At 34.0% G+C, this 16,844-nt stretch overlaps 1 protein-coding gene across 2 annotated transcripts; it reads left to right on the forward strand.

The window, feature by feature from the left end:
* Positions 1–1,267: 1,267 nt before the first annotated feature.
* On the forward strand, positions 1,268–10,868 carry LOC132306898 (uncharacterized). Of its 2 annotated transcripts, none has more exons than XM_059804487.1 (8): positions 1,268–1,472; positions 3,257–3,366; positions 3,681–3,794; positions 3,892–4,170; positions 4,378–4,491; positions 5,849–5,921; positions 6,067–6,133; positions 10,561–10,868. In XM_059804487.1, the coding sequence occupies exons 2-7, from the start codon at positions 3,304–3,306 to the stop codon at positions 6,102–6,104; spliced, it is 681 nt and encodes a 226-aa protein (XP_059660470.1). In that variant the 5' UTR covers positions 1,268–1,472; positions 3,257–3,303; the 3' UTR covers positions 6,105–6,133; positions 10,561–10,868. The 2 variants fall into 2 exon arrangements, with proteins under 2 accessions (XP_059660470.1, XP_059660471.1); XM_059804488.1 differs by lacking the exon at positions 1,268–1,472 and adding an exon at positions 1,482–1,671.
* The last annotated feature ends 5,976 nt before the right edge of the window (positions 10,869–16,844 follow it).

The following is a 16,844-nucleotide window of genomic DNA, read 5'->3' on the forward strand; positions in this document are numbered from 1 at the left end:
TCCGGTTTTAACAGAATCCCCATATTAGCCCTAAAGTCACCTTCACTTCTCTATCTAAATGAAGCACTTGGTATAAAGTTACTTTCACTTCTCTATCTACATGCACTTGGTACCCAACTTGGATTGTGTACAGGAACAATTTGTTCTAGTTTGTAAATCATTGTGGTAAATTGGGAGGAATGGATGATGATGACAGGTTTTCTTTAGGGCTGCAATTCTGGCTGGTTTGAGATATAGCTGAAGCTCAACTCACTATATAAAATGCTAAACCTAAACCCAACCTTAACCCCATCTTCAACCTTAACTATTCAACCCGAGTCTACCTATCATTCTACTTTTAAATTCGGGCTTGCAACTCGGGCTTAGATTCTGGGTTAAAATTTCGGGTTCATTCGGTTATTTATATAGCTAATCTTTGAAAATTTAATAAGATCTTGAATTAGTTTTAAATTAAATTACTTTTAAATAAAAAAAAGTTTAAAGACATTTTGTAAATTTTTAATAAATTACAAACAAATTCATATAAAATTAATTATGGTAAATGTTAACATACAAGTTGAAAAGGAAAAAGGTAATCATAGTTTAAATATTATATATAATGTGTATATATATATATATACATATGAAAATAATATTAGAATTAGGGCGGGTTGGCTAACTCTTCAACCCAAGCTCAACCCTAATCGTAAAAATGATTTTCCAAGCCCACAAAAAATCGGATTGGACTCAGGTTGGGTTTGGGTTGCCCAACCCAAGTTGCACCCCTAGTTTTTTTTGACTTACATGTATTGGTATGTGGTCCTCTTGAATTTTTTATCTTCTTTTTATCATTATAAAGGCACAAAAACCAAGCCATTAATGGCAGCACAGAGGTAAAAAGCTCAAGGGAGAATGATAGCAACAGAACAGACCCAAAGGTCCAACATCTCTGACAGCGGGAAAACCGCCCAAACCCGCATAAGATCAAATTAGATGGTAAAGATGAGACAAAGTTGGGAACAATTAAAACGGACATACATTAGAGATCTAGCCGGAGAGAAAACAACAAATCCATCCATACTGGCAGGAAACAAGCCAAACATGAGCAGATCTAGCCGAACAAAAGCAAAAACGGCTTGAAAAATACCTACACAGCGAATTTATTGACACATGCCAAGTTTAGGATGTTACTAAATTAGGCAAAATATGACAGTCATATTTAACGGTAGTCTCTACCTTCGACTTTGAAAGGCTTAAACATATCAGTATCATGGATGTCTCCTAAAATGTGATTTGCAATACCCAATTTGTGAAGAAGAAAAAAATACCCAATTTGATTGTTTTGCCTTACGTTAAAAATAAAAAATAAAAAATAAAAAAATAAATAAATACTGTACCCAATTTGATTTAAGTGACCTGTTTCTGGGTGCTAATATCTTCTCCGCTCTGTAAGCTATCGTTCTTACACACGCCGCAAAAGCTTAAAACCAAAGGTTGCACTTTCCCTCATATATATTCTTGTTCTTCATTTCACTCGCTAACTCAATATACATACACACACATATATATACACATGTATATTTTTATTGTTAATTTTTCTTCGCAACTTCATAAAATAGTGTTTTGATCTTGTTTGGGGCACACACCCACATGGATTCAAGTTATCTTTTCGCGACTCTTTTACAGTTTCTGGTATTTCTTTTGGTTTCTGGAATATTTTACATATGCAATATGACTGTATATATATTATATAGAAAACCACACGCGCACTTGAAAGCTGATGAAAAGTTTGAATGAATAACGATGTAATTTGGGTAAATTGTACATTTGAAGTTATGTGGTTGCATTGGGGGAATTCATCAATTCTGTAGAGAGCACTTCCCAGATAATCAACTGTTTGTGACATAGTTACCCACTTTATCAATATGAACGAGCCTTTAAAAAATGTCAATGTTCAGTGACTACTTGTATTGGTTGGGAAGATTTTATTTTTATTTATTTTATTTATTTTTTCTCAGTGTGAATTATCCTGATATACAACTTTAGAGTAGATGATGATTTGGTATTTTAAATTGTAGATAGTGATTGTTGAAAAAGTAGAATTTTTAGCTGTGTAGCCATTGCGGATGGGAGTTCTTTCTCTTTCCTTGAAGAAGCATCTGCATTGATTTTGTAGTTCTTACCGTGGGCATTGTTAATTGTGGTGAATGAGTTTTGTATGTGCTTCAGTGCAGCAATAACTAAATGCCTATCGGAATTTTTAACATCGAATATCATGTTTCTGTTCTACTGAAAAGTTTTAATAGCCATATTTGCAATGCCTTTCATGTTACCATGTTCACTTTCAAAAAAGCATTTGTGAAAAGAAGCAATTGCATCAAGGTATCTGTTTCTATTAATAGCCAATGACTAATCATATATTGTTGTCGTCAAACTTTTAACATTCTATATGAACTAATTATTGAACGAAAATGCTTGTGACTGGGGAATGTCCTGTTATTTGTCTTCTTTCTTCAGCTCTACCGGCCTGTCCACTAAAAATAGTTTGTGTCATCAGGCTGTTGGATGAAGTGTGCACTGTGTGACATTAGTGAGCTTTTTTGCTTACGGATGAAATGAATGAGCCTCCAAATCAGTTTTGTGGATGCAATATTCCATGATCAATTGATCGCTCCCTCCTCCAAACACACTTGCACACAGTACTTAACGAGAAAGGGAAAAGGAGAAAAAACTGAATTGATAAGCTAACCAGCCAACGAATGGGGGATGGACAATTGTAGAAATTTTTGTTGGCCAAGTATTAATTCTTTCTTTTCTACAAACAAGAAACATTGTGATATATTGTTGAATAATTCCTTTGTCTATGTTTGTGTTTTTTTACCAATGATGATTTGAAAGGATAACAATGCTTATTGCGTAGCATACTCCTTCACTATGCATCTCATTGGCTACAAGGGAAAGACATTGAAAAAAAAGAACCTGCTCGAGGATTAAATTATCATTTTTCTAGTTATGCATCTGAAAAGGAATTAGCTAGGAGAGCCTTTCAAAATGTAGTCTGACCTCGTATGGCCAATATTAGCACCTATCAGTATCTGGTTTATTCTACTGTGGCTGATAATAGTGTCCATCTATATCTTGCGTACTTTATTTTTATGCAAAAATTTTATAGAACAGAAAGGGAGGCTGAATAAATTATACTTGTCAGAGCTCCTCTGTATCTTTTGTTTAGATTATTACTTTCTCTTGCATGGTAAATCTATCAACATATTTGCAGTTAAGACAAAGACCCTAGATCAACATCAGACTACTAAAATATTCTTTATGGAGATCGTGGAAGACAGAAAATCTGGATCCTTAGTTTTACTGAAGCAAGGCGCTGAAGCTGTAAGTTACAATTGTTCTTTTAATGGCATGTTCTAGAACCACAAAATGTTTCCAGATCTTTTAAACTCATTTTGATGATCTGTGCATTGCAGCATTGGTCACCAACTGATCTCTATTATATTTTTATAAATATTTTGAGGATGATAGGATATGAAAATTATATCATTGTAATAAAATTTTCAATACAGGATACGTATAGGGACAAATCATAGCCATTGCCTGGTTTTGCAGTTTACTATGCAGCAATGAATACAAGTTGACCTACCCATCCTGTTTATCTTATAATTTTGTATTTCTTTGCTTTTTTCTCTTAGAAAATTTTGGAGTCAACCTTTATGGGAAGGAGATCTGTTGTTAAGGAACGTTTCTCAAAGAAGTACAGGCATCCGTCATTAGATTCAAAGCTTACTCTCAAACGCTTAAATGCGGTAAATGAACTTTCTTGTCAACATTATTTATCTCGATGGAGTAATGATCCAGTATTGGATGCTTGCTTGACTTTTCATAATTCAAAATCTGTAACAGGAGGCTAGATGCATGACAAAAGCTAGAAAACTTGGGGTTTTGACTCCAATTATTTATGCTGTTGACCCTGTGTTGCATACCCTAACATTTGAATATGTGGAGGGTCCTTCTGTCAAAGACATATTCCTTGACTCTGGAGCACATGGCATTGTTAAAGAACAAATAGATGATATTGCAGTGAAGATTGGTGGTGCAATAGGCAAACTACATGATGGTGGCCTAATACATGGTGATTTGACCACATCAAACATGTTAGTCCGAAATAATAGCAATCAGTTGGTGGGTCTTATTTTCATATTATATTATTTATTTATTTGTTTTATTTTTAATTAAAAATATTATTGATTTATATATTTTAGGGACAATTTTTATTTTTTATTTTATGTTCTTTTCCGGTTTGCAGATGTTCTATCTTTCTGATTCTGTATGACTACTTGTTTTATGTTTTTATAAATCTGCATCACAGCTGGTTCTTTCTTCTCTCAGGTACTCATCGACTTTGGTTTGGGCTTCACTTCAACTCTTGCAGAAGATAAGGCAGTTGATTTGTATGTACTGGAAAGAGCTTTACTTGCAATGCATTCTTCATGTGGGAATGTGGTAAGTCAACTATTCCACTTTTGATTAATTCTTGGCAAGCAGATAGAGATAGAGCATTAGATACTTTTTTTTTTTTTTTTTCAATGAGTTGAAATCACATTGTAACTACAACATTAATGCATGAGCTACTCATCCCCGGGACCGGAACTTCAAAGGAACAACCTCCCCCACCCGCGGGGAGGGGGGGGGTGGAATCTACATACCTCCCTAAAGTTTGTCAAAACTCTATATATTATGTCTTTAATGCTGCCCATTTTTAAAAAAAAAAATCTGTAAACCACCCCCCTTCTCCCTCCTTCCCACGATTAAATAATTGAGTTTTTCAATGATGGACCCCCTTAGAAAAACCAAAAACCTCTTCAACACTTCTTAATTTGGTTTCATCTCCAACTCTTGAGTTATTAAAACATGGGCCCCTGATAATTGAGTTTTTGCACTATTCATATCTCCTTTTTGAAGGTTAAAAGTATTTTATTTGCGTAAGATCTTTTGTACTTGTATTATTGAGCCTTCAATTTTATAGCATTACTATAATTTTTTTGCTTTCATTGGTTTCCCATCAATTGTTTTTCCTACTATAGGTTCAATGTTACAACTTATTTGAATAGCCTGCAATCATGAAATGATGTGCTATTGCTTCTACTTGCAGAAAGGGCTCTTCTAGCTACGAAAACTATTAATACAAACTTTTCAACAAGATGGAGGATGACTTTATAACAAATTACTTGGTTGTCAACATTGAAAATTTTAATTGCTGAGAATTTCAATTTAGATTGAATAACAGGTGTTTTTTCTTTCTCTAGAAGATCGCCGAGTACAAATTTGGCAGTGGATATTTGATCAATGTTTCTTTTTTTTTTTTTTTTTCATTTTGTACATATCCATGTCATATTTGACTGGATAATAGATTACAAAAAATTTAATTCTTTTTGCCCATTTTTGTGTGTATCTATGATGAAATCACCAAGATGTAAGATTATATGAGCTTAGTAGATTATAAAATATTCTGATTCACGAACAATGTTTAAATTATATATTTTATATTAAGAACATATTCCAAGACTTCTATTGAAAGAAAAATATAGTACACATCACATTTTCTTTTTAAGTTCTATTTTTCATGTTACTAATTTGGTCCCCCAAGATAAAATTCTTAAGTCTGCTCCTTCTCATCCTTATCATATGAATGTGTGTCTCCTTGAATTAAACATTGGGGTGATAACATTATCTTCCGCATCGTCATCAAAAGAATTTTTCTCCAACACATGGCATTCTTTACCCAAATTTTTTTTTCATAAATATAATGGAGCCTTATAAAAGTGAAATTATTGTTCTTTTGGGTTATGTTCTTGCACAGATGGATCAAATACTTGTTGCATACAGGAAGTCCTCAAAGCAATGGTCATCAACATTGAATAAGCTAGCTCAAGGTGCGACTCCTCTATCTTATAAGTTATTGTTTGTCTTATATTTTAATTTTATTTTTACATTGAAGCTTTCTCTTTTATCTATATATCATTTTCTTGTATTTGTCTCTCTCTTTATTTATTTATTTATTTTTATAACTTATTACAGTGAGACAAAGAGGGAGAAAGCGTGTCATGATAGGTTGAGTTTCTTCCACCTGTTGTTCCACATTAAGGTAAGAGAAGAAGAAGTTTTTGTATACTGATTAATGTTATGTACAATTCATAACTTTGATGTTATCTCTTTCCATACACTCTGCACGTGCTTCTGTGACTGATAATATATATGCACTCACTCCAAAGTTGTGATACATAATTGAAAGTAAAACATCTGTTTATCTCATGCATCACAAGGTCCAAACATTATGTCTTAGTAATCCAGTAAAATTGTCTCCAACATTTTTCATGACTTAATCTTAAGGAAGAGCATTTCTATTACATGGACATTGTCATTGGTGTATAGTTGAAGTGAAATTGGCTAGCTGTAATGGCTGGGTGCTTCGCGATCCGACCCAAAATCTTAAGCTATTAGGTGGGGCTAACGCCCAACTCATATAGATCCATTCACTTCCCCATCCGGATCCGATGTGGGACAAATCCCCCTTGTAACACTAGCTATGTGCATTATGCAGTACAAGGGTCAGAAATTTGAATCGAGTATACACAAATCGTGTTTTTCTGGTATATAACCAAAGTGTATGCGAGGCCTTATGAACTCTGCAGAGCAGACTTGATTAGGTAAAGGCATCTTCATCTGCTTGGCAGCAGGACGGCCCAGGAGTTTGGTTCATAGTAGCCAAATGCTTTAACTAGAGCAGTTCAGCATACACTGCGAATTCTTAGGGAAGCTGAATACTGCAAACTAGTTTGCAGTCACTCAAGGATTTATATTGTTGTATGTATCCAATGAGGTAACGTATTTGAGATTTTTTGGTGAGTGGATCCCTGAAGCCAGATGTAGAGTATATGGTACGGAATCTAGTTTTCTTCAAAAACTGTTAACAGCTTACCAGGTTTCATAAGAAGCTGCAAATCTCTGTCTAATGATAGTTTTAGCATCTTCACCTATGTTCAACCCTTAAATGTCTAGTTCCATTCCTGTATTAGTCTTTGCTTCTAATACCACCGCTGTTGAAATGGCCTCCACCTTGTTTGGTGCACTACAAAGTGTTTACTTTAGTTGAACTCTCTCTCTCTCTCTCTCTATATATATATATAGATATATTATTCTTATTACCATTGTAGGGGATACAAGGGCAAGAGGTTGGAGGAGAGATTGGAAATGTAGTTTTTTGTGTCTGGTGATGAGCTCAAAGACCAGGACGAGGAAAACCGTTCCAATGTATCACGATGATAGTGGATAGTTATGCTAAGAAATATAATGGGAATTAGATTAGTTGATGTGGTTATGATGATGATGATTGATATATTGGCATTGTTCTTAGCCACAATGATGGTTGCAATAACAGTTTTTGCTTGGTCCACTATGTGCATTAGACCTGTAAATGGGTCAAATTTGGACTGGATCAGTGCTGAACCGATCCGAATCTGATAAGGCTATAATTGATCCAATCCGATAATCTGAAGGATATTATGTGAATCGATCCATATCTAATTTGTTAATAAGCGGATATCTGATCCGATAAGTGTGTGTATTATTTTTATTTATTTTTTTGTTAAAAAAAATTAATGTCAAAAGAGAATAAAAATAGTAAAAAAATAAAGATAAATAAAATATAAAAATAAATATTAGGTATTTTACTCTTTGTTAAAGAATAAAAACTTGGGAATAAGAAAAAATAGAAAGAGTGAAGGAGGAAAGGAGAAAATAATGATAAGAATATTTTTATAATATAAAAATATTATATATCATAAAGTTATATTATATATGTTAATATATTATTTTGGATCGGATTATTATCGGATCGGATTGACTATAATTCATATCGGATTTGTTTAGCTAATGGATTATCGGATTCGGATCGTTAACGGGTTATCAAATTAAATTTTCAATCCATATCCGAGTTATCGGATCGGATTCGGATCAAAATCCAAACCATTGACAGGTCTAATGTGCATAGGTTTATGTATTTAAAAATTCTTTTCGTTGTGAGCCTGGATATATGGTCCTCTTCCCGATACTTACACCTCAGATTACTATGGAGTATGGTCCCTATTTGTCTCTTCAACTTCCTCATTTCCTATGTGTCATGTGATAACATGTGAAGGAATATGCCATAGAAACAATTATAGTGGTCCCTCGGGAATAATAATTTGTGGAGATTTTTATGCTATTAAATGCAGGCAGATCTTTTGTTTTCTTTTTTATTATTTTTGGTAAATCAGATCTTTCATATTCATATTTACTAATTTTTATTTTTTTTATTTTCCTCCGAACATACATCCACACGTTCATTGTGAAAATCCCTTAGAGGTTGACTCCAACAGTGGGAAGTTGAACTAAGAATTTTCTTACATGCGTCTTGGTTGTCTAATTAAAGAACTTTCTTTTGTGTGTCGTCGATTCCATCTAATTAATGAGTTTCATTGTCATATTATTTTATTAGTATTCTCAAACTGCCATATATGACTTCCTTAGTGAACCTCAAATTTTCAAATAAAAATAAAAATAGAAAAAGAAGAAAAAAGAAGGGAAAATGAAAAAGGAAGTGCTTGCTGGGCACCCTGTGCTCGAACCTTTTGATCAAGTATTCAATATACTTAGGGCCCGCAATATATTGTGTGCTTTTTCTTTGGGTTAAATCAAGTGTAAGGGTAATAAAGGTATCGTGAACCACCCTTATCCAACCTATATGCTTGGTACCAGCCCAGTTTACCTCCCTGACTCTGATTTTTTTGGCCCAACTAATCCTTGCCTGAAAGTACCTCCAGAACCATTGTTAACCAGACAGCAAGCTCATTCACAAAGGCACACCATTCTAGCGTGCCGAAGCCCTGAGTGTCATCATGAGCCAAGAGCTTGAACTCTCAAGCTTGACAAATTCCTTAATTTCACCGTTGATAACGCCACCAGTTACATCCCGTGTCCTTTACCTCAACCAACTCAAGTCCCACTCCTCCTTTGGAAACCATCTCATGTTCAATATATTGCAGATATGGTCCCTAGTTTTGCCTCGCAAATCCAGCTGAGGTTGTTGCAAGAGCATGGTCAGAGCCATCGTTTACAGAAGTGAAATTATGGTCTTTACTGTTGCTGTTGGGAGAAAAATGAATGTGAGGGATTGCACTGGTTGGATAGCATTAAGTTGGCTCGCTAGTGTTAAGATCATGTACCTAGCTAGAAATAATTAAGATGATATAATCTGTAATTTTTTTTTTTTTTTTTTTTTTTGTGCAATATAACATCATTGTCATTTTTTTAAGATTCTCTCTTGTGAAATCTAAATTCTTTGTTCCTTTTATTCAGTCACTGCAAAATTCAGATAATTAATTCTAAGATGCAGATAGCTTTCTAAAAAGAATTTTTTCTCTTTCTATTCCTTGTATAATTAATTCTAAGGTGTAGAAAGCAGAATAAGTAGCGTTGGCTTTTCTATCTGAACAAAGCTTTGGAACAAATTGGGATTGGCCTTGTGGTTCTTTCTCCGTACTTTCTGAATTTCATGCTTATGAGGCGTGACAAAGTTTAATATTAGCCATCCACCTATCACAGCCATCCCTTCTGTTGGTTATTTGTTTTGTCATTGATAAGACTTAAAAACATGATGTGTTGGTTCTTAGATAGAATCAGCACAATAAGTGATGAAATATGAAGAGAAGTAGCTAATTTATCTTGATATTGCAGTTCAGTACTTATAGGGGCATGGAATGCTGTGAGAATATTATGTGATGGACAGCAGGCAAATCGAAAATTAGGTTAGCATTGGAGTTGAGATAACTGTTGAAAAGTTGAAGAACTGCAAATACTTCATAAACCATTCATCAGAAATTAATTTATGATGGTGACTTGCATTATGGACACTCGATTCATTGTGTTGAGGCTTTATAGTGGACCTGTATTTTCTACTTCACCAATTCAGAATCTATACAATTATAGCTAAACATGTAGCAAAAACCATATAGGCTTTGGGTATAGCAACCACTATCTTGATTGAGCTTGAATCATTCTTTGTGGTGACGATTTTGAGACACACTAGGAGGTGTTCAAATTAATAATTGATGGGGGATAAGAAGATTCTCGCTTTATATGGTGCTTACAGATATCAGAATTAGATATTCACGGCCTATGAAGCTAGCTAACAAGTAGAATTAATGCCTTTTGTCAAGTAAACATGAATAGCACTCACTTAGCTTTGCAGCACCATAATAGCTGACAATAATACATTTTTGACTCTGTAGGTTCTGGATTGCTTTTACATATTTTGTTCTCGTCTCAGTTTTATCAAGTTAAATTCGGTCTGAACTTGCTGAAGGATTTCTTGTGACTTCTTTAGACATTGCAATTTAAATTCTCTGCGATATTTATTTTTAAAGTTATGTCATCAAGATGGAAGATAGATACTGCAATATCAAACAAGGAATTATTTTATAAATAAATTAGTCATCTTTTTCGGTTTTAAAAGTGGATTTACTCATTTTGTAGGATGAAAAATCACACCCTTGCCCAGCTCATATGGTAGGCAGCAGGTCCGTTGGCACGAGCATTTTCCGTCATGAAGAAAACAATGCTTTGGACATCCGTAGGATCTCGCTTGAGATGAGTTGGATGTTAGGTGAGGAAGATATTTTGACCATGTAAGCGATTGTGAAAAAGAAAAATAGTCCCACTTGGACTGCAGGAGTTTAGGGTATTATTATTCTTTTCATTGTAGTATGTTGATACAATTGGAAGTTGTTGTGTCGCTTTCTATATAGTTGTGGATATTTTCAATGAAGATCAACATTCTGTCCTGGTGCGTTGCATGTTTTGGTCGACCTATATACACACACAAAACATATCATTCAATGTGCAGGCCAGTATTCTCCTTTTATATCTTTTTCTGTGTCTCTGCGTGTGTGTTTTGACATGAACACATAATAGACTTATGTGGCTCCTAAATTGTCGTGACGCGCCCACACCGTGTAGGTATTGTCTACATAGGAGTTGTTCACACATATAAGTCTCAACAATCTCTCTCTCGCCAGTGGTGATGTGGGACGTCACAATCACTCTTTCTTGGATCCAACATTCTTGTTGACTTGCTCTCCTCTCGGTGTTCACTTTTGAAAGCGTGTTTACACGGTTAGGAGATGTCACACGTATAAGTGTTAACCACCTCCCCTCAGGCGATAAATAGTGCCTAAAAGGGGAAGTTTGGATTCTCTTTAAGCTCCTTTGATATATTGAAAAAATAATAGAAATTAATTGAACATGCTTTCTCTGTGTTCTCCTATGGAAAGGTGCAGGGTTCATATCTAAGATAAGAGGGACATGGGGAAAAGACAAGTCATGCATTGGCAAAGAACTCCCTCACCTTATGAAACTCATGATAGTATCTCACACAGACGCGCACACATTAAAAATCAAGAATCCCATTATAAAGTTGGTAGTTTTGGGTTGAATGGATATTAATTATAATGAAAAAGACAGGCCTTATGAAGTGATGGGCAACATGTAGGGTGATGAAGGCTCTGGCTCTGAGAATGAAAGGCGAGAAAGACAGTGACAACTTCTATCTCCGGGTCAACGAAATTAACAAATGGGTATCAGAAATTGTTTGGTGAAAGGAAAAAAAAGGCAAAAAAAAAAATGAAAAATTTCCAATCGTCACTGTCCTTGGAACTTGAAAACTGCAAAGCTTTGCATCAAAGTTGACTTATTAGTCCATTTTCTTTTCTTTTTTTTTTTTATTTATTATTTTTCTTTCCTGCTGGACAAATATTCTTTGCACCTTCAACAGGAAACAGGTCCCAAACATCGAAGTAGAACAGAATGGTCCTATGATTCAATATGAAAAAGAAAACTGAAAAAAAAAAAAAACCCGAAAAGAAAGAAAAAGGAAGGTACTGTAAGTACCATTTGGATTCAAAATTGAAGTTCTAGTTGGAGACAATAACAAGAATAGAAATATAGTGACTAGCGGAAGTGCTTCTGATTGGCATCATATAAAAACTACTCAAAACTATATTTCATTGATGCCTTGACTAGTGGCAATTGGAAGACATGCACTAGGGTTCCTGATGTACTATAGTGTCTTCAAGCATGCAGAAGACACTCTGTTCCTTCTTCTATCATTTCCTCTGAATCAAATAGAAAAATAATATACAGTCGGACAATGAGACAACTTCGACGATTCGACATGCAAAATTGTTAGGAGTTGTCCAATTGTTAAACTCTGTATCATAACTCAACCAAATGATATCAAGGAAACATTCACTATTTTCCTTAAGCATACATTAATTTTGTCCCTTACCTCTCCAAAAAATTGTTGGGTATTCCAGGGCACCTACAATGTACGTAGAAAAATCTGTCAATAAACACTCATATTTTCGCCGATAAAAAATATTTCTCCCGTTCCAAAATTATGTTATGTAATTGTCTGTTTTGAGAACGGTGACTCACAATTTATCATAGATTGAACCGCTGAATCGAAAAAATTGGATGCTATCATATAGCTTTGTATCGGCTAAGTTCACAAGTTGGAGATAAGCGGACTCGAACCACTGACATTCGACACAGGGTAAACCACTGTCTCTCAGGTCCCCTGACTGATTCTACCATAGATGCCAATGATAAACAATAACTCCCTCGAACACAGCTTACAACTTTCATCGTACCGTGCTCTCTGAAGAGCAACTCTTCTCAAAATCTCACTCAAAAGATGTTGAATTGGAATCCCATTACAACTATTTTGAGAGAAATTGAGTAATAACTTACCATTGGTCGAGTTACTACATTATCGGTATCCCGGATATCCAATTAATAATTTCTCAAATCCTTCTAATTCTCCATTGTACACAAAAATAGTGTAAAAGCAACTGACTTCATCACCAAAATTCCTACCACTTAGTAAACTAAATGATTTTTTTATTTTTATTTTATCATACTTTTTAGCTTAATCTATCCGAGAGCTAAAAAGATGTTTTGATCCATCCATGGTCACCTATGTCCATGTTCCATCACTCGTGCTATAGGTTTCAAAATTATATGCACACCTACCATACATACATGTAGATACATACATATATATATATATACATATATATCTAAACATATTGGAGAACATTACATGAATTGCTGTGTCTACAGAAGAAGCAGTATGATGAAGTACACAAGAACCAGAGATGCTTTGAAATATGCTTCTATATCTTTTGGCAGATGATGGCAATGAAAATGAATAAGAACAAAGCTCATTCCAAAGACAAAAAGCCCCCAAAATAAAAGCTTGAAAATCGTTTTGAGTGACAAGAGGAGAGGGTTGGCTCAAGAAGGGAGATTTAAAGCTGAAAAAGCAAAAGAAAATAGTATTCCCTCATTGAGAAGTAGATACTTTCCCCAAAGTACAAATCATAGATCATACATCCTTTGACTGCCTCATTTGTCTGTTATCATTTTGATTTCTCATCTCATTGCTACAAGGGCATTTCTGGAATCATACATAACCTTAATTACTCGAAGTGTTGAACTAGTTTTTATTTAGATTAGTTGGATAGTTTGAACAAAAATGATGTGCTTAAGAGAGGTTATGATTATATTATCATATTTAATGACTTTACGATGATATCATTCCTCAATCAATTATATAAAATAGTTAGATACATAAGATTTTACGGCCATAAATAATCCATCAAAGTAACACTGGACCTACAATACAACCAAAAAGTTAATTCATTTGTTTTAGTGGATTGTTTGTGGTCGTCAGTTATATAACGTTGCAAACGTTATAACTTATAATTTCTCTAACTTTTGAACCTTTTCTTTATACTTTTGTTATTTCTATCTCCTTTTTCATTTTGCACCTTTTTTGTTCCCACTTCTTCTCATCTAGAAATTATACATGGTTGCAACGCTGGCGTGGTATAATTGACAGCCATAAACAATCAACCAAAACAAAATAAACCTGCAAATCAAAAATTAAAAATCATACTATTTTAAACCTATGAATATAACAAAGTTATAACTTTTTTTTTTTTCTTTTATTCCTGATGAATTTAATGTTATCTGTGATTATTTCCATTGCATTGATGGCTTCTAGGGTTTTTTTTGGATCCCTGGATTCATAATCAAATCATAAATTTGAGTTTGTTCACAAAATGAAATAGTTGAAGAAAATCAGGCCGTTGTTTTTATATTTTATGGTTTGATCTATGATTTGTTGTGTCTATAGTTTCATAATCTCTTTTCAAATGTCAGATACTGTTATATAACTTCGTATTTGTTCGAATTCGTTACACCGCAATATATCTTCGTATTTGTTCGAATTCGTTATACCGCAATCACGACGAATACCGTAATTATAAACCTTGGTATGATCATTATTTTTTTCTCATCAAAATTGTTTATGATGGACAATATTGAGACGCAGCCTTAATTTGCAACACGTGAGAAAAAAATTGAAAAGAAAAGAATGATGATGGATTTGCAAGTTGCAGCAACGTGGCGTATAGTCAGATGATAAGGTAGAAGTCAATGTCAGGGAAGATTGGGGAATCATAAATTCTATCATATCATTATTGAATCCCAAGTTTAATGGTATCCCTTTAGAATCCCATTTTCGTGACAATTAATGGTGTACCAAACAGTCCCTCTCTTGGAAAAGCTCCGATTGTACAGCAATCCCCTCTTGATAAGCTCCATGGAGAGGAAATGAAATGCATTTCCATGCTGTTAAAAGTCTTAAATTATTATGATTTATCAATTTCATTTATTTCTGTTAAATCTTACTAGGCCTTCTCATTTGAGTCATTTATGACATGATATGGATCTGAAAAAGATTCTCTTCAACCGAATCAACACGGTGGTTGGAACAAAGACCCGTTTGGTTATGAATTCTATCACATCATTATTGAATCCAATTTTATGGTGTCCCCTTAGAACGCCTTTTTTTTTTCATGATAATTAATGGTGTACCAAACAGTCCCTCAATTGGAAAAGTGAAAGACCTCCGATTGTATAAACATTTATCAATCGACTCCATCTTGTCACCCAGATGGAATGTTAACAAGTTTATTTTTAGGCGCTCGATATTGACGTCCCAACAAAGTATTCAGATACTCTAATCGAGTACCTTAATGAAATATTCTTCATATAATGACAATCACATGTATAGTGTACATAGGGTTTTATTTGTAATTTTATTTTAAAGTGTCAACTACATTATTGGAACGTCAATATAAGTTCCTTATATTTTTTATTTTAATTATAATTACAAGTTTGTTTCTTCATTTGTCCTAAAGTGATTCATAGACAACATAGCGCAAGAAATCAGCAAGGACATTTGTTATTGACTTCTTACAGGAAAAAGCACATTAAAAAAAGTAAAAGACAATTGCTTAATCAAGCATTTTGATTGATATATAGTTTGATTAGATGGCTTAATGAACAAAATGACAGCCCACAAATTCTCCCTCCTCTCTCTCTCTCTCTCTCTCTCTATATATATATATATATGTATTGCATGCATATAAAAAGATGACATAATGGTGAAGGGACCTTTTGTGGGACAACTAGGATGAATTGGACAATTCTTGACAACTTATAAGTGGGACATTAGAGGCATAGATAGGTTATAATGCTAGTGGAAGCTTCACTGGGCTAGTGGGCTGTTTGGTGTTTGTTTGTTAGAGATTATCCATTTGTGAGTGTCTTGGAGTGTCCCGTCAAGTTCATTAGTTCGATCATTTCACACATAAACCAGTGCACTGATTAATTAAATATCAAAAGATTAAGACTAAGCTTAAGAACCAGACACAGTCTCCCAAATGTGGCATGTCTAATTAAGATTAGTCAAATAACTTTTCAAATGTTGAGAGCTTAATTCAAGAAATTACTTTGTTCTATAGTAACCCAAAACCCTAGGAGATCGTCGGGCTAGGGCTAGGGACCCTAAGTGGTCTAACAAAATCCAATATAGATAACATTAGGTGTCAAAAATATTTAATAAGATTTGATACAGTGCTTATAACACTCTCCTGTCATGAAATGCGTATAATAAAATAAGATAAACGATTTGTAACATTGGTTAGATATTTTATCAAGTAAATACAAAATCGACACTAACCCATGAATTAATACGAGTTGATCACAAATGTAAGCAAAAGATCCTAGAATTTGGGACTTGTCATGGCTTCTATAGACACTAAGTACAGATAGAGCCAACACAAGCACGAATTTGCTCAACAGAGAGGAGGCATTGTTCACAGTACAGGTTCACAACCAAATGTTGAACCCCAAAAACTGTGCAAATCTTCCAAAACCCAAAAATCTACATTGGAGAAACAGCCTCTTTCCAAACAAGAATTCCGTTTTTTTAAACCCTAGAAAGTTATAGATGTCTCGTGTAGTCCTTGCGAAACAAAAATTCCTTGCAAACTGCAAACATTCCCACAACTTCCAAAATAATTAATTTGTCAAAATAGGTTCGTTCGTATTATTTATTTATTTATTTGGCGCCAACAATAAATAACTGAAAAAGGAAAATAGGTCTGTTCTAATTTTGTTATTTTAGAAAAGAAACTACTACTAAAAAAAGAAACAAACAAATTTTCTCGAAACCAGAGGGTCAATGGTCCACTATCTTATCTGTATTTTTTATATATACTTAAATTTTGATATTTTTAAATAGGTCCCCAGTGAAATTTTATTTTATTTATATTTTTTGTACTCAAATTTTAGTATTTATAAACATGCCCCCACTAAGCTCTTTAAAAAATCAATAAAGACCTTAA

This window comes from Cornus florida, unplaced genomic scaffold (assembly GCF_030987335.1).
Source record: "Cornus florida cultivar Cherokee Brave unplaced genomic scaffold, ASM3098733v1 CherokeeBrave_3.0.0_Hap2_Chr05, whole genome shotgun sequence".
Classification (NCBI taxonomy): domain Eukaryota; kingdom Viridiplantae; phylum Streptophyta; class Magnoliopsida; order Cornales; family Cornaceae; genus Cornus; species Cornus florida.

Excerpts from the sequence above, each read along its gene's own strand:
- LOC132306898 (XM_059804487.1), top strand. The coding sequence starts at position 3,304 with ATGGAGATCGTGGAAGACAGAAAATCTGGATCCTTAGTTTTACTGAAG. Across the intron at positions 3,367-3,680 it reads TGAAGCAAGGCGCTGAAGCT|AAAATTTTGGAGTCAACCTT; the intron begins GTAAGTTACAAT and ends TTTTTCTCTTAG. Across the intron at positions 4,492-5,848 it reads ATTCTTCATGTGGGAATGTG|ATGGATCAAATACTTGTTGC; the intron begins GTAAGTCAACTA and ends GTTCTTGCACAG.